Source organism: Monodon monoceros, unplaced genomic scaffold, assembly GCF_005190385.1.
Source record: "Monodon monoceros isolate NGI ecotype Baffin Bay Population unplaced genomic scaffold, NGI_Narwhal_1 Super_Scaffold_2, whole genome shotgun sequence".
Classification (NCBI taxonomy): Eukaryota; Metazoa; Chordata; class Mammalia; order Artiodactyla; family Monodontidae; genus Monodon; species Monodon monoceros.
Window position 1 is genome coordinate 2,654,498 of NW_021703776.1, and position 26,708 is coordinate 2,681,205.

The following is a 26,708-nucleotide window of genomic DNA, read 5'->3' on the forward strand; positions in this document are numbered from 1 at the left end:
TGCCACTTCCGTCGCACTATGGAAGTGGCTATCGGCTGGCATTTTAAGTCACCAAACTCCAAAACAGCCAGCCAGTTCTGTCTTTGATACTACTGGAAAAAGTCACCCGGAAGGAAGAGGAAACCACAGCGCCATGGCAGCACCCGATGGCAGTCATGGAGGAACCGAGCTGCTGTCTGGTCCCCGGGGGTCTGGATTCACCGGACCTCAGCCTGCAGAGGATAAGAATTTCTAGCCAGGCATCCCTGCACGCCCTCCACAGGGCCTCAGCAGGTCCCGGGGCCACACAGGAGAGGACTTTCCGGAGACTGAAGGTGGCTGCCTGGTTATCCCTGCACACTCTCATTACCTCCTGAGACGGACTCTCCAGGTGACTCCCACCTGCCCACAGAAGGACCAGCACCGCCTCTGATCTGCTGGCCCTTTGATGAGGGCTTGGGCATCTTTCCCCCGGAAGCTGGTTTAATGAAGGGACTCCAGAAGCATCCTAGGGCCACCCTCACCACTGCTCAGACCTGCCTCTCTGCCCCGGTTTCCTCCTCGGTGAGGGCAAAAGGATTGTCCATCCACCAGTGAGTCTTAAGTCACCCCTAAGTCACTGAGCACAGCGCCAGGCACATGGTGAGTGAGAAGTGTTTGCTGAATAAACGAGTGAATTGGATCCTGTCTTTGCCGTTTGCGGTTGTGTGTGGTGAGACGTTTTCCCTGGCTCAGGGCAGAGCGTCTCTGCCGGGATGTGGCTGGACTCCATCCGGCTCTCAGCAGGTAGCAAGATATACTCGTTTAAAGCAGTACCCTCAGGGGATTGCCCCATAAAGTTTCTGCAGTCTTACAAAGAAGAACACTAGGCAATCAGACACTCTCAGAGGGTCAAGAAAGACTCAGGTGAATTAAAGAAACTGACTACACCATCATCGCTAAGGACCCCAGGCACACCCTCTGGTCTCAGTGGTCCCCCTGTATGAATGATGCTATGGACAAAATCATCTCCCCCCACATTCACATTGATCCCCCAACTCCCAGTGTGACCGTATCTGGACATGGGGCCTCTAAGGACACAATTAGGGTTAAATGAGGTCATAAGGGTGGGCGCTAATCTGATCAGATTTGTGTCCTCAGAAGAAGGGACACAGAGAGCTCGCTCTCCCTGTAACCCCACCAAGAGGAGGTCATGTGAGCACAGAGCAGGACAGTGGCCGCGTAGGACCAGGAAGAAGTCTCAGCATGAAATCACCTGCCGTCACCTTGACCTTGGGCTTCCAGCCTCCAGATTGTGGGGAGTAAATGTCTGTGTTCAGGCTGCCCCGCCTGTGGCACTTGTAAGACCGCCTGAACTAAGACAAAGACCGACACCATTATCAGGGTCTCTGCCTCCCTCTCTGTAATCCCAAGTTCAAGGGAAGAGCAATAGGTAGTAACAAAGGACTGGTTACCCCAAACCACAGTAACAGGGGTGGTGGGTGGGTAATGACACTGATCTTTGGGGTTTCTCTCCATTGCTCCTCAAATATCCTTTTCGTTCCAACTTTTTTTTTTTTTTTCCTGCAGTACGCGGGCCTCTCACTGCTGTGGCCTCTCCCGTTGCCGAGCGCAGGCTCCGGACGCGCAGGCTCAGCGGCCATGGCTCACGGGACCAGCCGCTCCGCGGCATGTGGGATCTTCCTGGACTGGGGCACGAACCCGCGTCCCCTGCATCGGCAGGTGGACTCTCAACCACTGTGCCACCAGGGAAGCCCTCGTTCCAACTTTTTAATCTCTGTTCCCCGAATGAATCTTAAGTGCTCCCAATGTAAAGATGAAATTTATTTTTCGGCATTTGTTTGTTTTTTTGGCGCAAAAAAGTCTTTTATACAGTATCTAAGCTTCTTTTGCTCACTCATTCACCCATTCGCTTAGACATTAGGTCCTACTGTGTGCCCATCTGTGGGGATGCAAAGAAAATAAAATACAGCTCTAATTTTCATTTGGTCTATCAGAAAGATTTCACATTTTTAAGGGTGATTAAAAGAACATGCAGATTGCAGCCTTCGTTGAGCATTACACATTCAAAAATTCAATACTGAACATATCTACAGGTAATTTCTATCCATCCTGAGCAACTTCGGTACTACTTCTGCAGTACTTGACATCAATAGCACAAAGAAAACAGATGGGAATAATTTCAAATTTTATCCTTCACTTTGGATATTTATCGATTACGTTATAATGATACTTCAAACTTAAAGAGAAAGATAACTTGGGTTTAAATCTAAACAAAACACTATTCTTACAGCAGAAAAAGGGATTTCCCTCCTCTATTAAGTTATTTTTAAGTTATTAAATTTATTTTTAAATTTAGAAAGTGAGTAAAATTTTTCTAGTTCTTTCTTTAAAAAATATTACTTTACAAATATGTTGAGATTTCCAAAAAATGGTTTGCATGAGTCGGTGGTTTCAATAAGAAGAACCTGGTCTTCTTTCAGGTGTGGTTCTTTTTGAAATCCTGGCAGAGAGCTGGACAGGTCAAGGAACAGCCCATGCCAATCCTGCGCTCCCTAAATGCAGAGGGCGCGTGGGGACCAGGCTGTTTGGGAACCACGTGGGAGTCAGAGAGGCCAAGTCCCATTTCCGTCCGGCTGGGCTGATGGATGGACCTCTTCCTTCTCCAAGGGAGGGCGCTTCCATCTAAATCACAAAGCTTGCCTTGGGCAGGCTGCTGGGGATCACTGAGATGCTTACACGAACCTACAACTCCCTCTTGCTGCCATCATGCCGGCGAGACCCCGGGCTCGCTCTCGGGGATCCCGAGCTCACCCAGATACGCTGACGTCTGGCAGAGCCATGGCATGCACGGCAGCAGGGGTTCTCAAAGTCTAACATGTGTTCCAAAAGTTCAAGCGTGTTAAAGCCCAGATCGCTGGTCCCACCCCGGGGTTTCTGATTCACTAGGTCTGGGCAGGAAATTTGCATTTCTCAGAAGTTCCCAGGTGATGCAGCAGCTCTTGGTCTGGGGCCACACTGAAAAACTACTGCATCCTCGGTACTCATGAAATGAGCATCGAGTACCTAGCAATGACTGGATTAAAAGGTGCCACAGTGTCAAGTGTACAAATCACGTTAAGGTCGCTACTTCCAGATATAACGTTAAAACAATCTGCGTGCACTGTCAAATCATAGACTGGTTGAATGGGCCTAGTTTCTTGTGCGGGATCGAGGCCAGCAGGTGGCCCGAGCCCTGGGTAAGGCAGACTCTGGTGTTACAGAGTCAGAGCAAGTCCAGTCTGGCAGCTTCACCTGGCAACACAGAAGCGGGACATGGCAAGAGGCTAGCAGGGCCTGCCCAGAGTGGGTCTATTGCCCAGAGGCTGGGCTCTGGGTTTGAGGCCAGGGTCACTGGCAAAAATCCAGTCTCATGGCCGCTTAGGTCCTGAGCCCATCAACGAGGCACAGGGGAACAGGCCGCAGCAAAATGACCAGGGGTGCCTGTGTCTCAGGCACACGTCAGAAGCCCGGTCATCGGGACGACGGCACCAAATTAGAGAGTTGGTCACGTCCTCACAAAACCTAAATGTCACCGGGGCCAGGCAGCTGCCCCAGCCTGCAGGGGGTCTGAGTATGTGACCAGGGGGAGAGAGGGAGCTATGCCGATTGGAGGGACATGCCTTCTCCAAAGGCGTTCAACTTGGAAAACTGTTTAAAACACACTGCTACTTGGAACACCTTGACCTGGAGAGAGGGATTTCAGAGGCTGGAGCTTGACAGTTATCCTCGCTGCATGGGATGTCGTGAGCGGCTATCTGGACAGGTGTGGACGGGCCATCTCAAAAAGCGGTGCCTTCTGGTTAGGTTCTGACCACAGAAACTTGTGTTTTTCTTAACTCCAACCTCAGCATCTTTGACCTCTATCTTGGAGGTCATCTGACTTGAGAATCTAGAGCCTCCTGCATCCAGGTCATACGGGAGCAGGTTTTTCTGTGTGCTTCTCACTTGGCAGGTAAGTCAACCAGCCCCCTGGGGGACCTGGAACACAGCCTGGATATCTTTAAAGTTCCCTGTCAGTGCTTATTTTTAAAACGCACGTGAAATTTGCATGCTACCTTTAATGTAGAACTATTGTTCACTATGTGTAAGTTAAATGAACGTTCAGATGCACCAGCTTTCTCCTGACTTGCCTAGCGCTGGGGTGGAACCTTGCATCCCCAGAGGCACGTGCAGTCTTGTTAGCGGCAAGTGGAGCCGTAGGATGGCTTCCAGGATACACGCTGGGACCTGGCCAGCCCTCGTGTCCAGGCCGCGCATCTCCCCTTCTCAATCCGGGTTCCAGCAGCAGTACACCTCCGCCTTCTCGCACAAACTGGTCCTTTTGCAAATGCTATTTATTTCCTTCTATTTGCTGGGATGTCCTCCTCCCAGTGTCTCATGAAAGCTAAGTGTTCAATATGTATTTTGCTCAATGAATAAATGATCATTTTCATTTTTTTAGTCTATCGGGATCCCACAAAAGGAGACTGCCTCTCGGGAGGATGGGTTTAGCACCAAATCCAAAACCATAACAGCACCTTTTCACAGGATAAGCAAGGAGTTGATAATCTATGGTCTGCCCCTTAACCAGGCTATTTCCTCGCAGGAAAGACTCTTATAAAGAAACTTAGTAACTGGAGGCTGTTGATGAAAATTAAGGGATTTTTAAGGCAGTGAAAATACTCTGCATGATACTATAATGGTGGATACATGTCATGATACATCTGTCCAGACCCAGAGAATGTAAAACACCGTGACTGAACCCTGATGTAAGCCATGGACTTTGGGTGATGATGACGTGTCAGTGTAGGTTCATCAATTAGAACAGAGGTACCACTCTGGCGGGGGATGTGGATAACGGGGCAGGTTGGCTGTATATAGGGGCAGGGGATATATGGGAAATATTGCTGCTTTCCTCTCAATTTTGCTGGGAACTTAAAACTGCTCTGAAAAATAAAGTCTTTAAAAAAACAGTATCCTTTAAGTGAAAATGTAAATCAAGTTAAACCAAGCCTATTATTTGGAGAATGGTCCTCTTCTGGCAGCAACCCCAGCATCAAAACCGCCCTTTCCAGCTTCACCCCCTTCACACACTGGTGCTGGAGAAGAACCAGCTTCCTTCAGGCCCTGGAGCCACGAGCTCACAGGGAGCAGGGTTCAGGCCACGGGGCCTTGCTGAAGCTGCAAGCCAACCACACACCTGCTTTCTCTGTAGGGAGCGTGGCCAGCACCTTGATGGGCAGGTGATGGAGGACAGACCAGGGTTGGGCTCGCTCACCCCTCCCCTCCCCTTCATCTCGGAACAGGTGAACTCTCTCCAGAAGGGATTCGGAGGACAATACCTGTGCCATGGGAGTCCTGTGTTGTTTTACAAGGCCGGGAACCTGCAAATCCATGCACGGTTGTAAACTTGGCTATTATAAATGGGGTCTGACAGCCCACAGAGGCAGGACTGAACATTGAGAGAGATTTCCTCTATCCTGTGAGGGAAATGCTTGCCTTCTCCTGTCCTGGGCCGCTCGGGCTTGCATGCCAACTGGACGTGAGTTAATTTACCACATCAGAATGACACGGACCCAAATCTCGATTGCTTGACGCCATTTATGAAGCTCCCTTTTGGCAAAGGGCATTTTCTCTTCAAAGACCTTCTCTTTACTTGTCCCCCAGTTAGAGTGATGGGACCAGCGGCCTCCTTGCAGTGGCCCTGAGCAGGGCTGGTAGCACCCTTCCTAAAAGGGCACCGGAGCATCTTCCTTAAGAAAGTTCCAGAACACCCGTTCCCATGTCTCATCTAAGAACATACTGAGACTTTTACTTATGTTTCTAAATCCAAAGGAAACTTTAAAAAAAGAGAGAAAGAAAAATCACTGTCATATGCAGAATGGAATCATCACACTCCAAGTACTAATGTGTTTTCCCTGTGAGAATCTTTCATGTTTGGAAAGGTAGTTACGGTGCTGACTGTAAATTATAAACGACTTGCTTATCCTGCGGAAAGGTGGACATGTTCTCTGATAAAATGGAAGAGAGAAACCACACTGATAAACGGTTAGTAGATCTGGTTTCAGCAAGGGTCAGGAATGTGACTTGGGCCCACTCTTGTATTATTAAAGAGTAGGACACATAAAACCAATTCCCAAAGCAAGAAGCTGCAGCGTCAGCAAGTTGCAAGCCGCTAAGGGAGCCCCCAGGTTGCTGCAGGAAACCCTTGGGGAAGGGATGAGTATTTACTACTTAGAAAAGAGAAAAGTATTTTAATACTTAATCTCTACACCTGAACCTATTCTCACAGCCGCATTGCAAAATGGCACAGTGATAACTTCTACTCTGAAGGAAAAAGAAAATTAAAGATAAAATTGGAAGAATGTGTTCAGTTTGAAAACATTTTTCGAAATAATATTTTTAATTTACAAGTGGGCATTCTATCTCTCCTCATGCACTTGTAAGATCGGACCTGTGTATTATTTAAGACATGACCCATGAGTCCATTTTCTTAAAAGATATGTAACTAGACAAAGAAGCCACGGTTTCACAGGTGTATACTTAGCCACAAACTCAAGCTGTACACATGAAATATGGACAGTTTTTATATGTTAATCACACTTCACTAAAGTGTTTTTTTATAAATGTAACTAGAAATTGGGCCAAAAATATGAGAATGGTGAGTCAACTGTAATACAGTCACTAATAAAATTACACTCGTCTATTAAAGTAGTTTGTAAACCTATGCTAACATGGCCTGCTTCTCAAGTTAAAGTTAAGTGGGAAAAGCGTATTTAGAACAAAGATCCCTCTGTAAAACAAGAAACACAGACACTTTAGAAACCTGAATATCTCTTGCGTGAACCCTGCCCACAGGAGCTACTGCCTTCTGTGGGTGCTAGGCCACAGGGATCAAGGTAAGTCCTAACTTTGGGGTCCAGAGCCTTCTGCTGGTGGGGTGGTGGCCACAGGGAGAAGCCCCACAGAGGAGCACACCCTGGTGCACCCTGCTGGTAACACTCTGGAAAGCTGCTTGGCACCCCTTTTAGAGTTGAAGACGTTGTATCCTAGGTACCTATCAATGCCTGGAGAAACATTCCTTAACTTTTTGTACACACAGCCCATAAAATAATTTTAAAAACTTATGTAGCCCTTTGCCAGTAAATTGTCACCTGGAATTTTCCTTATAAAATTTAATAGTTGCAAAGGATGTAATATCAGGTAGAATCAGAATACTAAGATTTTAACATAAAACTGTTGTATCACTATTTTCAATGTACCCACAAGAATAAAAACACCCAGAGTGATGTGATTTCCACCATTATCCATTTTTAAAAGACTCGGGCAAACGGTTTTTTAAGATTTAAATATTTCATATCATTTCTTACCTTCCTTGGCTTCCTAGAAATACGACTCCCATTCACTCCTGCCTCAGAATTATACAAAACTACTTTTATGCTTGAATGTTTTTATAATTGATCACTGTATCATATTCTGCACAATAAAATGTCTAAACATGTAAATGGAATTGTTTTCTGTGATGTTGTTAAAACTTTTTATTATGGATTGAGTTACTAACCGTAGTGCGGAATTGCTCAAACAGTATAATTACGATCTATTTTGATAAGTATCAAACATCAAGTTAGAAATTCTACCGGTAATAACACCCTTCATACTTTTAGTGGAGTATTACCAATGCTTCTGTCCTGCCTCTTACGGCTGGGAAGGGACGGGAAGAAGAACCAGCATGTGAGCTCGGCCACAGGTACCTTCGCAGGCAGATCAGCTCCAAATGAGGGTGCGGGTGGGAATCGAGGGTCTGGAAATTGATTCCTATCAGTGTCAACTCCACGGGTCGGATTTTATTCCTTAATCTAAACCTGCATTGTTTCCATTCGGAAGATGGATAACTGACGGTACTCATACTTCCGAGAGTCAGTCCGTAAGTGGACCCGAGGATGGTCACTCGGGGGGCTGCCCCCGGGCTGTGCAACTTCAGGGCCAAGGATGCCGGCCCCACCTGTGGTGGTGGTCACCTACTTGGAGGTGCTTATGGGCCTGAGAGCCCCCTTCCTTCTGAGCCCACCTCTAACAGGAGTGAGCTGCAGTCCTAAGGATGAGGGTGCGCGTGGTGGCCCAGCTGGCACGCAGCCGGGCCGCCTGCGACACTGCAGGTTGTCTCTAGGCCCAGATTTACACCCCGAGGCCCTGGTGCAGCCCAACGCGGGAGGATGCGCCCACTCCTCAGGTCTCGGTGGATCTGCAAACTGGACGACAGAGCCCTCCTCGCCGCACCCAGGCCCTTACCTCCCGTTGACCACACTCTTCTTCTCCAGCCCGCTAGGCAGCACCACGGTCATGGCCACCACCCTGCCGTCCAGCGTCTCCTTCCTGCTGAGCAGGTTCTGCGGGGGGCTGGGGGACGCATCGCGGGAAGGTCTCTGTCCTCTGTGCACGTTGGGGGTGGTGGGCCTCCCGGGAGGGGGCGGAGCACGAGCCTTCATCTTCCTCCTTGAAAGGTGAGAACAGGAAGGACTGAATGAGGTGGCAGCTTCCAACCCAAAGTTAGCAAATCACTTGTCGATGGCCAGCAGCTCCTGAGGACCTTTCCTCCTAATTGTCCAGTCTTATAAGTGCTTAAGGCCTTCTGAGTTGCACAAACTTTTAAAAATCAATATATTACAACAAGGACCTACTGCATAGCACTGGGAACTATATTCAGTATCTTGTAATAACCTAAAATGGAAAAGAATCTGAAAAAGAATATATATATATATATATATATACATATATATATATATATACATATATACACATATACGTGTATGTGTGTGTATAACTGAATCACTTTGCTGTACACCTGAAACATTGTAAATCAACTCTACTTCAATTTAAAAAATCAATATATTAGCACTCTTCAACATAGAGAAAATGGACAACTAAGAAAAGTAGAGGATGCATCATTTTTTTAAATTGAAGTAGAGTTGATTTACAATGTTGTGTTAATTTCTGCTGTACAGCAAAGTGATTCAGTGATATGTATATATACATTCCTTTTTTATATTCTTTCCATTATGGTTTATCACAAGATATTGAATATCGTTCCCTGTGCTATGCAGTAGGACCTTGCTGTTGATCTATTCTATATATAAAAGCTTGCATCTGCTAATCCCAAACTCCCACTCCATCCCTCCCCCACCCCCTCCCCCTCGGCAACCGCCAGTCTATGGCCTATGGAGGACGCATTTTTGAAAGTAAGTGTTCCTGGAAAGAAACAGCCTAAAATGTGTTCCCCTCCTGGGAGTGGGCTGGGGCAGCAGAGTTTGCTTGGACCAGTCCTTTCTGAACCATTGACTGGGTTACAAATCCCAGCTAATTAAGGGGTCTGCATTGCTCTAGCTGAAAGCGCTGGATCCACAACCAGCTGAGGATCTGGCATCCATGGGTCCACGGTATTGAGGATGTGACAGGACTACATCAGGAGGTACTAAATTAGCCAGAAAATCCACCAGACCAACACCCACAGACACGGGCGCTGTGGACAGAGGTGGCAGTTTAGCGGCAGGGGCTACAAGTGATGGTATTTTAACACGACACCTGCTCCCCCTCTGTTTTCACCTTATTTCTGACTGTGCTTTGAATTCTCAATTCACCTTGTAGATTTCTAAACACCTGTCAATAAATCACCCACTCTGACAAACATTTTTAGAAATTCTTGTCTCCTCCACATTATTCAGGGGAGGCAACGGACCTTACTTTGTGTAGGTGTTTTATTTTATATTTAGGTACATAGGTGTTTTATGTACAAGTACATATATGTATATGTATGTGCATGTGCATATGATGTGTATGTTTATGTGTATGTATATACATGCACACGTTTATTTATATGCTTCTTACTTATATATAAGAATCTTATTTTACAGAGGCCCTGGGCATTATATAACAAGAACTGGCATTTACTCAGCATCAGGACCTATGCTAATAATACGCTTAGGAAGTTCACTTCATTGAACATATTTTGCAGTTGAGAACACTGAGTGTCAGTAAGATCCTAGCTCCCCGGAAGCCCAGAGCAGGGATGCGGAACAGGTGTGTCTGGCTCCCAGGGCCTTGCCCCTCCCCACCTCGCTGTGCTCCGGCCTGCCCTCTTCCAGAGCGAGGAGCCACAGAGAGGCCACGTGAGCCCTCAACGTTGAACTTCTCCTGCAGAGCAATGTGCTGGGGCACTCTGGCCCAAAGCATCAGACATCAGAATTCCATTTCTAGGAATTTATCCTAAAGAAACAATCCCACAGGAGTGCATTGTGGGAGGTTCAAAGATACTCAGTACAACGCAATTTATAATGGCAAACGTATGTAAGATATTCTAACCACAGGTCAAAAAGAGAGAATTTCAATAAATGATGGTACTAAAACAATGTTATACCAGTACTGGTTAAATATACTTTTTAAAAGCAATTTTTATTTTATATTTGACTATAGTTGATTTACAATGCTGTATTGGTTTCAGGTATACAGCAAAGTGTTTCAGTTATACATATATATATATATATATTATTTTTCAAATTCTTTTCCCATTTAGGTTATTAAGAAGAATCAATATTGTCAAAATGATTATACTACCCAAGGCAACCTACAGATTCAATGCAATCCCTAACAAATTACTAATGGCATTTTTCACAGAACTAGAACAAATAATTTTAAAATTTGTATGGAGACACAAAAGACCCCAAATAGCCAAAGCAATCTTGAGAAAGAAAAACAGAGCTGGAGGAATCAGGTTCTCTGACCTCAGACTATACTACAAAGCTCAGTAATCAAAACAGTATGGTATTGGCACAAAAAAACAGAAATATAGACCAATGGATCAGGATAGAAAGCCCAGAAATAAACCCACACACCTATGGTCAATTAATCTACAACAAAGGAGGCAAGACTATACAATGGAGAAAAGACAGTCTCTTCAATAAATGGTGCTGGCAAAACTGGACAGCTACATGTAAAAGAATGAATATATTTTAAATGTATATAAGCTGATGTTCCAAAATGCTCAATACAGACATTTTAAGAAAACAAACTTTGAAATATTATTTGTTTTGAGAAATACCATTGATAAGAGAAGCATGCATTATAGCAATAGATCACAAAATAGTCTAGAAAGACAAGGCAAAGAATTAGTAACAACGATCTCTGGGTGATGGGTACCATGACATTTGTTTTGCTATTTTCAATTCTATGCACTTCCTAATTTTTTCTATAATATCACCTCTCTATGCATTAGTTGTAAAATGAAAGAGGTCATTTAAAGTGGGGAAAAACAGCAAATAGGGTTAAGATGAGGCCTCAAACCATCACTGTTCACTTCACTGGCCAAAACAAGACTTAGGAATGACACCTGGGTTTCATCCTCTACCCCGATAAGTAGACATAAATTAATTCTCTTTTTCTCTTATTAAAAACCTTATACCTACATCATATTTTTTATAATTTTTATGCTTTATTATTATTCATTATATATTTTTCCTTTAAACTTATAGAAATAAAGATGAAGTAGGAAACATATATTGCACTGGTCTAAGGACTGTGTAGTATTAATTCATTTATTCCTCACAATAACACTGTGAGGAGGTACTGCCATTCCTGTTTTATAGATAAGGAGTCTGGGCACACCTTTCTCAGATTACAGACAATTTGTTTCCAGAGGCTGAAGTTTTAACCAGTGCATCCTTCAACCTCTATTAGGAAGACCAGATATCGGCCCATTATACAGATGGAAAAGTCAAGGCAGAGAGATTGGTTATGTGTTCCTTCATTGATCAACCATAGGTCTCGGCTAGAAGCCCAGTCTCTGAGCAGTCCACCTGCCATTAGCATTACCTCCCAGAAGCACTTTCAGGAAAAAATCATTTTTAGGAAATAAATATACTTTCCAAGTAAACTACATTTGATTTCTGGGTACTAATAAAGCTGGCTTTACAATGGAATATTACTCAGCCATAAAAAGAATGAAATAATGCCATTTGCAGCAACATGGATGAACCTAGAGATTATCATACTGAGTGAAGTAAGTCAGACAGAGACAAATACCATATGATATCACTTCTATGTGGAATCTAAAATATGATGCAAATGAACTTATCTATGAAACAGAAACAGACTGACAGACAGAGAACAGTCTTGTGGTTACCAAAGGGGAAAGGTGAGGGGGAGGGGTAAATTAGGAGGTTGGGATTAACATATACACACTAATATATATAAATAAACAACAAGGATTTACTGTATAGCACAGGGAACTATACTCAGTACTCTGCAATAACCTAAATGAGAAAAGAATCTGAAAAAGAATAGATATATGTATATATATAACTGAATCACTTTGCTGTACACCTGAAACTAACACAAGATTGTAAATCAACTATATCCCAATAAAAAAAGAAAAAAAGCTGGCTTGAAGGCTTGAACTCCTTCAGAACACGCTGAATAGAAAAGGAGGCATTTGTTCATTCAGCCAGCACTGCGATGGGGGCAAAAGAAGCAGAAGAAATGTCTACTGCCCCAGATTTTTCCAAATAAATGCTGTCCCCACCACCCAGAGTCAGCTTTAGGACACTGTTTCCATCCCCACCTCCTCTGCATGTCTACTGCTGCACCCCCAAGCCCTCATCACTAACGTCTGAGACCAAGACCCTCCCTGCAGCCACACAGAAACCAAGGTGCTCCCTGCGGGCTGCACGGATGCCCAGGAAGGCTTCTGTGGGTCCAGTGCGGTGTCATGTGCACATGTGTGAGTGCATATGCGTGCATGTGTCAGTTGGCCAACATTGAAAAAACTAGAATGTTTCACAAGAACACAATGAATTTCTGGCTTTTTTTGAAATAATTAAAAATCAAAGATCTAATTGGGCTCTGAACACCTTCACAGCAAAACCCAGCTGTGTGTGGCCATCTGGACCCGTAGACTCCGGGCCATCACACACCTGTCCCCTGTGCATCTGTCACAACATCCAAACCACAGCAGTGCTTGAAAATCAGGGCTCTCCACGGACCCTCAGTCCTGGCCCCTCTTGGATCTCCCCCACTTGGCTGGTAACAGGACACTGGTCCCTGATCCTGGAAGCACGAAAGTCCCCCCTTGCCTTTGCCTCACCATCTGCCTTGGAGGTTTTGATCCCTTGAAGACACAGCTCGAAACCATGTCTCCTGAGAATGCTCCAGGTGCTTCTGGCCTCCAGATACACACGGCTGAGCTCAGGGGTCTCTACCTGCATGCAGAAGCACCTGGGAAACTTAAAAAGTGTTTACCTGCCACCACGAACCAATCAAATCTGAGTCCCTGAGAGCTGGTTTATGTTAACGATCACATCTCTTTAGAACAGAGGCTCCTGTCTTAACATGGAAATGGCATATGGTTTTAGCTGTGATTTTGTATCATTTGATAAAAGCAACTGATAGAAAAACATACAGTTAATATATATGTTCATAACTTCATGAATCTGTTTTTATTTCACAGAATAACATTTGCAGATTTTCAGAAGTGCACGTGGAAAATTTCACACCAAAAGTGACTGCCTGGGGTGCAGATGGATTTGTGGACCTGAAACCAAGCAGGACCCTGTGGGGCTCCTGGGCACGGAAGCCTTGTTTTTAGGGGACAGACTCCAGCCTCCATGCCCTTCCCTGAGTTCCAAAGGGCAGGTTCAAACAGTTGCTAATCAGGGAAGGGAGGGGATGCAGAGACGAGGGACAGCAGTCAAGAAACAACAGTGTAGGCTTGGGGCAGGGTCCTGGGTCCCCCTCAAGGGATACACAGAACAATATCTTTAAGCTCTTTATAGAACTAACCCCCCCCCCCAAAATGGAAGATATTAGCATTCTTCATTCCAGAGAAGATCTCATCAAGAGACCACCTGAGACCAGATTAAAGTAACCAGAGAAGCCCATTAGGAAGAGCCGGCCTGAGGCCAGTTTAAGGAATGCAGGCCCCACACACACCCTGATCTTGATCAGCAACCCCCGCCCTTGAACTGTCACTATAAAACTCCTCACCAAATCCCCTCGGGTTGGGACACACAGTTCTGAGGGGTACCAGCCTGCTGTGTCCCTCTGTGCCTGGCAAAGCAATAAATCTATTCTTTTCTACTTCACCCAAAACTCTGTCTCTAAGATTTGATTCGGCACCAGTCCATAGAGGCTGAATTTTCAGCATCAGACCTGCTTCAGAAGCTTCGTGTGTGTCCGCGAATGTACAGACCCCAGGGTGGGAAAGCTGCCTGTTGCCAGCCTAAGATCCTGGACGCAGAGGTCCCACCCCCACTGTGATTAATCTCTTTATGAGGCAAACAAGAACCTCATTTCTTCCACTATTAGTTAATATCTCCAGAAGGCAGCAGGTGCTGTACTAGGGCTGTCTGTACGCTCAATATTTAGCACACTGCTCTTCATATTTGTAGGTTCTTAAAAATGCTCATTGATATTGATGTTGGCAACAGTGACATTATATCAGTTTCAGCCTACAAGGAACTCAGCAGACTTATAAAATCTTGAGACAACAATGAAATTGAAGAACTCTGCATGGACCGCAGTGGTGGGGTGTCCACCAACAGAGGAGGCTGTGAGCAACCCTGAGGATGTGCAGACTTTGGAGATGAGGGAGCGAAAAACGTGTATGGGCGGGGGAGGAAAAAATACTGTAACGCATATCATAGAAGGAGATGTCAAACAGCATCGATGGGCTGACTATACTGCCAGACAGTGTACCAGAGTGCTGTGGTTTTTCCAAATATGCTTTGTCTCTTACTCAACCTTAAAAAAGAATGAAATCATGCCATTTGCAGCTACATGGATGGACCTAAAGATGATCATGCTAAGTGAAGTAAGTCAGACAGAGAAAGACAAACGTCATATCACTTACATGTGGAATCCGAAAAAAGAAAAAAGATACAAATGAACTTATTTCCAAAACAGAAAGAGACTCACAGACATAGAAAACAAACTTATGGTTACCAATGAAGAAAGGGTGAGAGGGATAAACTAGGAGTTTGGGATTAACATACACACACTGCTATATATAAAATAGATAACCGACAAGGACCTACTGTATAGCACAGAGAACTAAACTTAATATTTTGTAATAACCTATCTATAAGGGAAAAGAATCTGAAAAAGAATATATATATATGTGTGTTTGTGTGTGTATATATATATATGAAACTGAATCACTATACTGTACACCGGAAACTAACATGATATTGTATATCAACTATACTTCAACAGCAATAAATAAATAAATAAATAAATACTTTGTCTCATCTGACCCTCATAGTCTAAAGGATAAGATCTCCAGCTCTCATTTTACAGTTGGGGGAACTGTGCACAGGTGGGTTCTAAATAAACAGGTATCCCACAGATACTTGGGGAGTGCCTAAATTACTTTTTTCAAGGTCACCAAGAAAGAGGTCGGGACCAGAGGATGGTTTTGTGTCTGTTTTGTCTGGAGGAGGGGCCCAGCTACTGCGGGAAGAAGTTCCCAGGTGGGACGCCGCTGAGGACCTGGCTGACCCTGTAGCCAGTGGGGTCCCTGAGGCCTTGGGAGGGGAAGTCAGGAGTTAGGTGAGGGAGGCAGCGTCCGGGGAAACAGTTGGAGAAGCAAGCCTGGAGAGGCAGCAGGTACAGCCCCAGGTCCACAGCATGAGGGCTGAAGTGGAGGACAGGTGGGGTGGAGAGAGGATGCCCGGACACAGACGCCGTGAGGGAGAGGATGGGCTGGGGTCGTGGGGAGGCCACTGCACGTCACCCAGACTCCTGCAGGAGGCTCCACAAAGCCCCACAGAGGATGCATCCTGGGGGTCGGCCAGCAATCGGCTTCCCATGGATGGAGTTCAAGATGATAGTGACACTCCCAGTGTAAGTGGAGTGAGTACGGGCAGAGGGAAAGGAGCGACTGAAGACCTCTCTCAGAACACTCTGGGGTCCTCACGCTCAGACCAGGCACCTCTGTGGTCCCAGGCACTGAAAAGCCCGGGAAGCAGTGTTAGTACGTGCAATCTGCAGGGTGACAGGTCTGTAGATTTAGGATGGGGCTCCCAGGAGGGACAAGGGCACTGAGAACTCAGTTGTGGCCTGAACCTGGGTGCCTCCTGGTCTCAGGTGGACAGGCCAATCCCCATCCTCCGTTTCCCCTCAGTCCAGTGTGACTGGCCCTCACACCTGGACAAGGGGCTGACTTGGCTCTGAGGCCACACCTGGCCACAGCAGAAAAGAGCATCTCTTAGGTGGTCCTGTGTGTTCACCTGTGTTGTCTCAGGGGAGTTTCCTTCCTGGACCTCAGTTTCCAGGTCGGTGAAACTGGGGGCTTCCAGTTCTAATAGACTAAGTCACAGAAAAATATAAACCCAAACTACCACCATTATATCAGATTAAATTAAGCTGCAGTCAGGACTGGGGTGGCCACGATCAAAAAAATCAGAAAATGACAAATGATGGCGAAGACATGGAGAAATTAGCACCCTTGCGCACTGCTGGGGGGAATGTGAATTGGTGCAGCCACTACGGAAAACAGTACGGAGGGGCCTCAAAAAATTAAAAATAGAACCACCATGCGACCCAGCAATTCCACTCCTGGGTATATACCCAAAGAATTGAAAGTAAAGACTCAAAAAGATACTTGTACACCCACGTCCAGAGCAGCATTATTCACAATAGACAAAAGGTGGAAACAACCAGAGTCTATCAACAGATGAAAGGATAAACAAAATATGGCCCCATACACACTGTGGAATATTTTTCAGCCTTAGAAAGGAAGCAAGTTCAGACACCTGCCACAAGATGGATGAACCTTGAGGACATTAAGCCAAGTGAACAAGCCAGTCACAGAAGGACCCCTATTGCCTGATTCCACTTATAGGAGTTTCGGAGGGCAGCCAAGTTCATACGGGGGCAGGATATAGAAGGGTGGTTACCGGCGGCTGGGGGAGGGGGGAGACGGGTAGTTTTGTTTGATGGGTTTAACAGAGTTTTTGTTTAACAGAGTTCCGGTTCGCTGAATGGTTCCAGATGAAGAAAAGTTCTGGAGATGGTGGCACAACAATGTGAATGCGCTTAACATCACCGAATTGTATGCTTCAACATGGCTCAGAAATGGTACATTTTACGTCATGTGATTTTATCACTATTTAATCATTGCCTCCCAATAAAATTAAGTTTTCATCCTAATAAAATTAGACTTCATCCTAATGAAATCGTTTCATCCTAGTAATGGGATCAGCTGGTACTGTGAGTCTTCCTGCCAGGGCTCGCTCCTTCTTTGGGGCCCCTCAGCCTCTGTCCCACCACCCACGAGAAGCTTCTCTGGCTGGGGGGCAAGGCGGAAGGTGCAGGACCTGACGGGGGTGGAGGCTCATGGGCCCCTTAGAGGAAAGGGAAGGAAGGCGTGAGGCTGCATCCGCCCAGGGCAGGGAGCCCTGAAGGGAGCAGGGCCCGAGGGCAGCGAGGCATCTCTGCTGCGCCCCCCATCCTCCTGCACCCCAGGAGCATCACAACACCTCAGGCTGTGTGTTCAAGGGTGTAACCGTGGGCCAGTTCAAGAGCAGAAGATGCCCAGGTGCACGGAGCCCCCAGGCCCCTCCGCTTATGAGCAGCATCTCCACATGACATGGTCGCAGCGGCACTGGCCTCCTTTGCCCGGAGGGACCACTTCGGACCACCTTCACTCGGTCCAGGGCAGCCGAGGTGCTGACCTTGGAAGGTCTGTGCGGGTGTTGGGCGTTTGGGGTCACCTGAGTCTGGGAGCGCGTGGCTGTCAAAGGACCAGGTTTCTGCCCCAGCCTGAGGACCCACCGGGCAGGGACCCAGGGCCTGGCCCCTCCTGGGCACACCCCGGGAGGCTCTTCAGGGCATGAGCTGCTGAGCAAGCCACTCACCTGCCCTCTGCTCCCTCCAGGAAAGCAGCTGGGAGTGCCCGGGCAGGAAGGACTTAGCAGATGAAAACAATAAAAATAAAAACATTCCTGGCATCTCAAAGGTAATCCATCTTAAAACCATCACGTAAAAACATTTCTGGCATTTCAAACAGCATCAGTCAGAGCTCCAAACGGTTTTATCTTAAAACCATCACATAGTTCTGACCCAAATGTCAGGGCCATGTCTGCTAGTTACCACATCAGCGGGGGCACTGCCAGACGGCTTTTTCCGCCCAGAGCCCTTCGGTGTGAATCAGGAGGCGGAGACGCTGCCCCAACGAAAGGCAGCCGATCCAAGACGGTGTGGGCTGTGCGTCTGACACCGTCTGGGCTCAGCGAGTGCAAATCCCAGGGCCGAGTCCAGGCGGCTGAATGAAAACCGACCTCCAGGCCATGGCTGACACCCAGCCAAGCTGGAGGGGCCCGGGCAGGCAAGGCTGCAGCCTGAGAAGAGAATGTCCACACAGCTCTCTACTTCCCTGAGCACAGTCCAAACGGCGCTCTGCTCTCTAGTGTGACTATCCATGGATGCCGAGGCTGGTGCCCATTCCGCCGAATGAGAAGATTGCAGGATCCCCGCCCATTTACCATGCTGGCAGCCCGGGCAGGAAGCGGGGTGAACAGCGTCTCCTGAAAGGGAATTTCAAAGTTCAAAGAAATTTGAAGCCCGCCCAAATTCCAAAGAAAAACCAGACCAGGCTACTCGTGGTTCTGATCCGCCGGTGAAGCAAGCTCTGGCTCGGTGGGTCTGTTGGCGCTGCAAGCGGAAGGGGTCACCGTTCTCTTCTAAGAGTCTTCCCGAGCAGAAGTTTGCTTCCTCTCCGAAGAGTCAGAAAATTGGACACGAGCTGCCCTGGTTCTCAGGGTCAGGTCACTTCCAGGGTCACCTGGATTCTCCTCCAGCTCTTGGACGCGAGGTCTCTGCTCATCCCCAGGGAGGGAGCAGCCCCAAGGCTGCCAGGCACTTCCGCTGAGAGGCAGTGCAGGAGGCCTGGGGTTCTGGGCAAGTGGCCCCGGCCGGCCCGCCAGCCTCCCGAATCTGACTCTGAATTGAGTCACCTCCTTGGGAGTCGTGGGTGCAGCAAAGAATTCAGTGATCTGGGAATCACTGGTTTGGAGGAAGCATCAGAGAAAGGCGGGCAGGAATGACAGGCTTTTAATCATACCATCACAAACATTATCTTTCACACCTAAAGACTTAACTTCTCCTATGAGCAATGCCACGCGTGTCTAGGAAGACAGTCATCCACTAAACAAATATGTGGTGGCCCCATCACATCCCAGGACCATCCTAAGATTGATGATCACAGCTGTAAGTCACCCTCCACGGGATCATGGTCCCCAAGGCTGGGCAACAGCTCACGTGACACAGGAAGAAGGATGGTACAGCCACGAGGGCACGGAAGGCAAGAGTGCTCCGCAGGGACTGGTAAGGGCTCTTGATTTAGGCTGAGTTCACAAAGTTGCAGGAGATGATGTGTGAGTGGTGACATGAACAATCAGATGGAGGTGTGGTAAGGACAAGCGTGGGCCTGAGGCTGTCCCCAGCAAGGATGGTCATTCTGGCGGCACCAAGGTGGGAAGGGGCTTGGGATGTGGGCACATTTCAGGAAGGCTGGCATGTGGTGAGGCAGGGGGATGAGCACAGACTGGGTTAGGGAGGGACGCTGGGCGTGCGGAGGGGGAGACTTCGGGCATTTCCTATGAACGCTGAAGAACAAAACAGGCTCTTCTCGCAAGGCACATGATTCACACGTGCACACGCACCCACACGTGCACACATGTACACACACACATACACAGCTCTGGAAGGCAAGTTCACAAACAAGTGCAAATTTAAGGCAGCTGACCATCAGACCCAAAGGAGAAATCCCACCCTCATGAGAAACAAGAGAGGGGCAGGGGTTAGACAGAATCCGGGGCAGAAAGATCTACGCAAGCAGGACTGCGGGAAGTTCGGAGACGTTCTGAGAACGGCTCCACCTGGGCGAGGATTCCGTGTGCCTGGCGTCAGCACCCTGGCCGAGATGAAGACTAGGGTGCTGGCCTCCCTGGTGGAAACGCACCTAAAGGGTGAGGTGTGCAGACAGCCCCAGGGGACACACACTCCCCTACATCCCACCCTAAAGGGAAGGCCGTCCCGTCCCCAGCGGTCTCCGGTGGGGTCTGAGGGTGGACACTTTATTTCCCTTTGAGCCCATATGTCTGTGAGCCGGGCTGGCGGGGGGTGAAGGTGAGGACATGCAGGCAGGTGTGGGCAGGGGCAGCCTGTGCATCCGTGATCGCGAGGACCTCAGGGTCTACACCTGCAGCTAGCTACCCACGCAGCGAGGACTCAGCACCTGCTCAGCATGAAAGGGAACCGAGTCAAGTGCTTCTGCCCGGCTTTCTGGCAGAAGAAACCTGATTTCGTGGCACTGACAGTGCTGGTTTCAGAGCTGCCCGCTCGCGTACACAGCAGCCTAGGAAGTGTGAACGCATAAGCCAAGGCTTTTCCAATGAAGGCACTAAACACTCACAAGGGACGGGCCTAGCAAACACTCCGGGATCTGCCCAGGAGGCCGGGATTTTGTGGTCTCGCTGTTGTGAGGCTTGAACTAGGTAACACACATAAGATGACTGGCCCAGGACCCGGTGAGGGGCAGGTGCCCCCAAGAGGTCACGTGTCCGTACAGGCTCTCACGCCCCAAAGAGGGTATCTGACTGATGAAGAAATCTGCAACGGACTTAGTACTGTGCTAAGTTCATTTCTAGCCGGAAGGCATACAACGGCTGCACAGAAACGAGACGAGGGCAGAATGTGCTTGAGGATGCCTGTTTATTTCTTCTTAAACAGACCCTTCACAGATTTTTGAGATAATTATTGAATTTTTAAGTAAAACTTTTGTGCAAGAAAATTTGTCTCTATAACACTTTTTTAAAAAAACTAAAGTATACCAATCCCTGAAGATCTACAAAGGGATTCACTGGCAGCCCAAAGTGCAGAATATTTTTTTTTGACACGTGCAATCATTTCAATTGTTTTAAAATTAGTAGTAGCCTACATGAGGTCATCTGCATTCTACTCACTGCCACACTGCTCCCCACCAGGGCCGGGTGGGGCTGGGGACATGCCAGCAACAGAGAATGAAGGACTTCTGTCCCCTGTACCATGAGGGGTAAGGGACCAAGCCCTGCATCGCTTAAGTACAAACTAGCTTTTTCTTTGTTGTCTGAGAACGACATGAAGACCCTGGCCTTTTAATTAGCTGTGTGCACTGTTCAACAGGCAATGAGGACGATTTCATGTAACCGCTTTTTAGTTTCATGTTTGGATGCATTATGAAATGTACCCATCAGATTAATGGCATCTGTTTAAGTTATTTGCATTAAAAATAAAAGCAATGAGTCAGACAAAGGCAAATACCATGTGATATCACTTATACGTGGAATCTAAAAAAAGGCTACAAATGAACTTATCTACAAAATAGAAACAGAGTTACAGATGTAGAAAACAAACTTATGGTTACCAGGGTGCAGGAGGGGGGAGGGATAAATTGGGAGACTGGGATTGACATATACACACCACTATATATAAAGTAGATAAACAGCAAGGACCTACTGTACAGCCCAGGGAACTCTACTCAATACTCCGTAATGGCCTATATGGGAAAAGAATCTGAAAAAAGACTGGATATATGCATATGTGTAACTGATTCACTTTGCTGTACACCTGAAACTAACACAGCATTGTAAATCAACCATACTCCAAGGAAAATTTTAAATAAATAAATAAATGAAAGCAATCATGAAGATGGTGTCTATGTAAAGGATGGTCATCCTCTTAAAGTCAGAAGACTGATGTGCACGATAAGAAGCCGAAATACAAAGGTTTAACTTTTCACATTTAAATGGAATGTTGGCGGTTTCAGCTGGATTTCAGCCACAGAATGGGAGTGAGAGCCGTGATTCAGAGCGAGGGCTACAGGGCAAGAAGCCTGGTTCCAAGCCTGTCTCCTCAGCATCCCATGTCCCGCAGCGCCTGTCCCTGTCCCGGGGGTGTCCCTGGCGCTGCTCCTTCCTCTGCGTGACCCCTGTCAGCCTCACCCACTCAGGAACCGGATTTAGGGGAGGGACCTGGGTCACACCCGGGAAAGAGCCTTGAAGGGGGTCAGCATGAGGGAAGCGATGGACTGCTTCTCTTTTGTAAACGTATTCACCCAGTAGGTGGAGTTTCCCTTCTGCAAGGTATATTCTACAGTTTTCTCAGGAAATTCAGTGAAAGTTTAAACACATCAAGTGCCTGTGTTGGCGGAGCCCAGGTGAGCTCTGGGCAGCAGCAAGAAGAAGGGCCTTCCGCTGCTACCGACAACATCCTTCTGTTTATCCTTTCACGGGTCAGGAGATTCCAGGAGAAAGTGGAACAAAGACATCAGACCCCAAAGATAGGCTAATAGGGTCGTTAGAAATGAGGGGAAAACATACCGTGGAGGCAACAAGGGCAGGAAAGAGTGGTCTTCACAATGGTCCTCAATACCTGAAGCAACAGGGCACAGAGCAAGGGCGTGTCCCCCCTGCCACCCCGGCCAGGGGCAAGGGACAGAGACACCACTGCTAACAAGACCCGCCTTCTGGCTGGGACACAAAGAGAGCAGTTCCAGAAAGTTTGGGGTGGTCTGGGATAGAATCCCAATTGGACAAAATCCCCCTCCACGTGATTCCCATGGGCCCCTTCCCACCCCTCACCCTTTCTCCCTCTGCTAGATTCTACACTCAAGCCATCATTTAAATCACAGATCGCAGTAGCTACCACGTCCTCGCTTACATCCCCCCAGCGCTGCGGCGCAAGCACACCCAAACTTGTCTGTCCCAGTCTCCTCGGTCCCCCCACGCCTCCTCCTTTGCTACCTTGAATCAGCAAGCTCTCCCTCGTCGAGGGCTTCACACACTCTGTTCCCTGCCGGAAATGCTGTCGCCTCTCCTCCTGACTCACCCTGGAAGGCACGCTCCTCAGAAAGTTCTCTCCCCCATCTCTACTGCGACCCCGTAGAATGTTCTCCAGCGGAGCATCCGGCCAGTGTCTCTCACAGCGCTTCTCCCAGTCGGCACTCACAGGACTTGGACCAGACCATGTAGGACCAGCCACGACTCTAGACTCTAACCCCACGACTCTCTTGGTCCCAGCAGAGAAGGCAACTCAGAGACTACTTGCTGTACACGTGAGTCAGCTCCCCTCTGCTGTGATTCAGCTGCGTGTCACTGCCCAGTTATGCGAGCATCTAAGAGAAGGTGGACGTCCCAAAACACAGGCCAACACCCGGGGACAGCACGGCACTGCGGAGGGTGGGCAGGATGGGTGCGAGGGGGTAGTGAGCCCTCCCCAACCTCCAGTAACAGCTCCCACGCCTCTGAGCCCAGCAGTAACCGGGGTTTTTAGCTCTCAGTTTCTGGACGTACAAGCCAGCCAAGTCCCAAGCACTTGGCATACATACGTTCAGTCCTCACAACAAGGGCACATGCAGGGTTACTCTCCCCACTGTACAGACGGGAAGACTGAGGATCCGACAGGCAAGGGACTCTCTCGGGTTCACACTGCCACGGGTCCTCCTGAGCCACTACGCGCCCCCGGCCCTCTCCCTAGTTATTTCCTGAAAACAAAAAACCCCAGGGTATCCAGCAGCCAACGCTGAACCGTCCAGGCTCTGTGCCATGTGCTAGAGGGTGGGCATCCTGCAGGGGCCACTGAGTTGAGGGGGTGGGTCGGGAGGCCCCCGCTGGGAAAGGTTCCTGGCACAGTCTGCTGTGATGTGGGGTCCGGACCAGCCTTGTCTAATAGAGCCCCCGAGGATGTCCTTCAGTGCTGAGGACACACGAATCACAGGCTGTGTTCAACATCCTCATGGAACAGAGGATGAGGCAGAGTCCCGGAGAGATGGGCAGACTGGCTCACGGCAGGAAGGTTCCAGGTCAATCCTCAGGGCTCTCCGAGCCTTTAGGATCAGGATCTGATGAGGGCACGATGCACCAAGACACCTTCACGTATGTGCACGCGATTTCTGCAGACCACTGTGAGTCATGGGGACCCCAGGTTCGAACCCCGGTGATGCCTTCTCTCAGGGTTCAGTAAGTACCTCGCATCATCAGGGTACTATTCCTTCCTAGACAAGAATCCCTTCTAATAAAGGAGGAATGAGGCCAGTCCCTCTGATGCTTTCCCTACCATGTTTGCCTTTAAAAACAAAACTTAGGACAAGGGAAACAGTCAACGACAGATCCAGATACATGTACCCGTGGAATTCTCAAATTAAGAGGCCATCTTCAAGCGGCAGCCTGAAGGAGAAACACTGCATCAAGAGAGGAACACCAGAGTCCCAGGAAACCAGGGGGAAATGGGCTTCCCATAAAAACACTGCTTTTCAGGGCAACGGAGAGACACCGTCCTTTGGAATTCTGCCCCAGAACACCCTTTCATAGCTGCAAAGCACCTGCCAGCCCCGTGATACACTCTGCTGTATGCGGATCTGGCGAACATACTGCCAGTTGTGTGTCCTACAGCAGACGACTCTGTCTGGGCAAGTACTGCCACTTGTCAGCCTCAGTTTCCCCAGGAGCCAAACGGAGAATGATTTCAGTGTTTATTATGGGGTTCACGTGAGGATTAGGCAAGATGACTCAGGAAGTTTCTTGCAGGGCACTCAGTGACTATCGCTGTTAAAACGGCTTTTACTGTTATTAGCAGGTTTACTCTTTGGGACAAAAAAACAAGCCTCTTGCCTCTAACAAGGGCAGAGGAGAAGCTGACTCTCTAGGTGCCCAATGAAAGCTCATTTGTGCAGCAAACACATTCAAAACCAACCAAGAACCCCTACTCACAAGAGACTTTCACCGTCGTGACCTGGGGTTGGGAGAAGCTTTCAGTAACCCAGAATGAAACGATTAGCTTTCTTGATGGGGTTCTCAAAGACACAATAGCAAAAGCTATCCATAACACTCAGCAAACTTGACACGCGGGCCCGTGTACATGGGAACATGGCTATCTCAGTGCACATCAAGTACATATTCAAAGAGCAGCATTTGAGAGCTGAATCCCACAGCGGTTACCCAACCCCCAGTAAGTTAAGAAAGAGCCCGTGGGTGTGGATCACTTAGCCGGCGGCCAGGACTCCACGATGAAGCTGCGCAGAGCAACTCACACCCCAAGAATCAGATAAAACCAAGAGTTACTGCATTGCTAAATGTTATAGAAAAAGGATCTCTCCTTCCAGAAAATAGTCTGTACCAGTTTACTGAGGTTTGAACATTCTTATCAAATGAAAGGAAACAGATCCGAGGAGAAAACTTACCGGTTCCCAAACCACCTGGCGATGTGTGCACACATCCCAAGCTGTGCTGGCCCCTCCTGGAGGCTTTGCTTTGCCCCTTTACAAGGAGCAGGGGGCACCTTATCTCACGGCCAGCGCGGTCCCAACAGCTCAAGGCAAGAGCCCGTCCCTGGAGCTTCCCCGGATGGGAGCGCAGAGGAGAAGCAGAGCTGTGAGGACATGCAGAGGCCTCTGATCCAACCAGCCTGTGACTTATTCATAAAGGTGCCACCCAATGCAGGGCTTCCTCCCAAGTAAGCCCGCGGTGCCACGCCTGCCAGCTAAAACGGTGCTCCTGAGTCCCCCGCCAGGAGCAAAATCAATTTGCCTTGGCTCACCTGGTCCAAGGCTTGAACCTTCTAATCCAGAAAACAAACTGAAAAGGACTGAACGATCTGGGAGGAAGAGCAGAGCTGTGTCTTCAGCAAGGATGCCTGGCAGCTACCCGCTTCTTTCTGACAAAGCACGCCCACCACCTTCTCGGAGTTGCCGGCATGGACATCGCAGGTGTCCACTTCGGGGAGAAGTGTAATTATTCTTTGAGACGCAAGTCAGACCTTCACCGTGGCTCACCAACCTTGTGCAACCAAGCATTTGTTGACTCTGCCTAAAGCAAGCCTTGCCATGTCCCAGGCACGATTCAGCACCTTCTTTGGATGAAGAGTCTTTCTTTTTCTTTTCTTCCCCCCAAAAGCTATGTCATCAGAAGCTCGCTGTGTTCCTGCAGCCATACTCCATGTGGTAGTGAGGCTTCTCAGGCTTGAAGGCCATATTCAGTTTCTACCAAATATCACTGTCCCAGGATCACAAACGAGCTGCCAAACAGATAAGGTGGCAGACGCGCCACGAGGCCGCAGCGCCCAAGGGTCCCAGTGAGGGGGCAGTGGGCTTGGATGGAGGGATCTGGCTGCCAGGACAACACCCTCCCGCTTCGGGACCCCACAGTCAGCTCTGCCTGAGCTGCAAAGTCAACTGAGCTTCCTGCCTGCAGCCAGCAGCCCCCATTGTTCTCGTCGACTTCCTTCCCCGCAAGGGGAGGCACAGCCAGTGCAGCACAGCCCCAAGGAAGCAAGGAGTGTGCCGCCCCCAGGAGCCCCCCAGTGAGACGCCAGTGTCCGCCGAGCTTCCGCACTGCAGTGAGGCCACATCCACACCTGCCACCATCTCACACCCACCACCTCCAGAGACTGTACAAATCTGCTGGCTTCTAGACATTAGAAGCCCGACAAAGAGCCCCTCCAGGCAACACTTTCTCTGCCACCTCTCCTTTTAGGTTAGTGCTTCATTATCTTCTACTGCATTGTCATCTCCTCCCCCTCCTCTCCCCCTCCTCTCCTCTCCTCCCCTCCTCCCCTCCTTCTTCCTCTCCTCCCCCTCCTCTCCTCCCTCTTCCCCCCGCATCCTTTATCTTGTTTTTTTCCCGCCG

At 48.3% G+C, this 26,708-nt stretch overlaps 1 protein-coding gene across 7 annotated transcripts in view; it reads right to left on the reverse strand.

Moving 5' to 3' along the window:
* Positions 1–26,708, reverse strand: part of COBL (cordon-bleu WH2 repeat protein) — a 257,530-nt gene that overhangs the window by 163,132 nt on the left and 67,690 nt on the right. For 6 of the 7 annotated variants that reach the window (XM_029234103.1, XM_029234100.1, XM_029234102.1 and 3 more), the window contains exon 2: positions 8,290–8,493. In XM_029234103.1, coding sequence (XP_029089936.1) covers positions 8,290–8,493 — 204 coding nt within the window. Of the gene's footprint in view, positions 1–8,289; positions 8,494–25,264; positions 25,490–26,708 lie in introns of those variants that run through there. The other variant, XM_029234098.1, reaches the window with a different exon arrangement.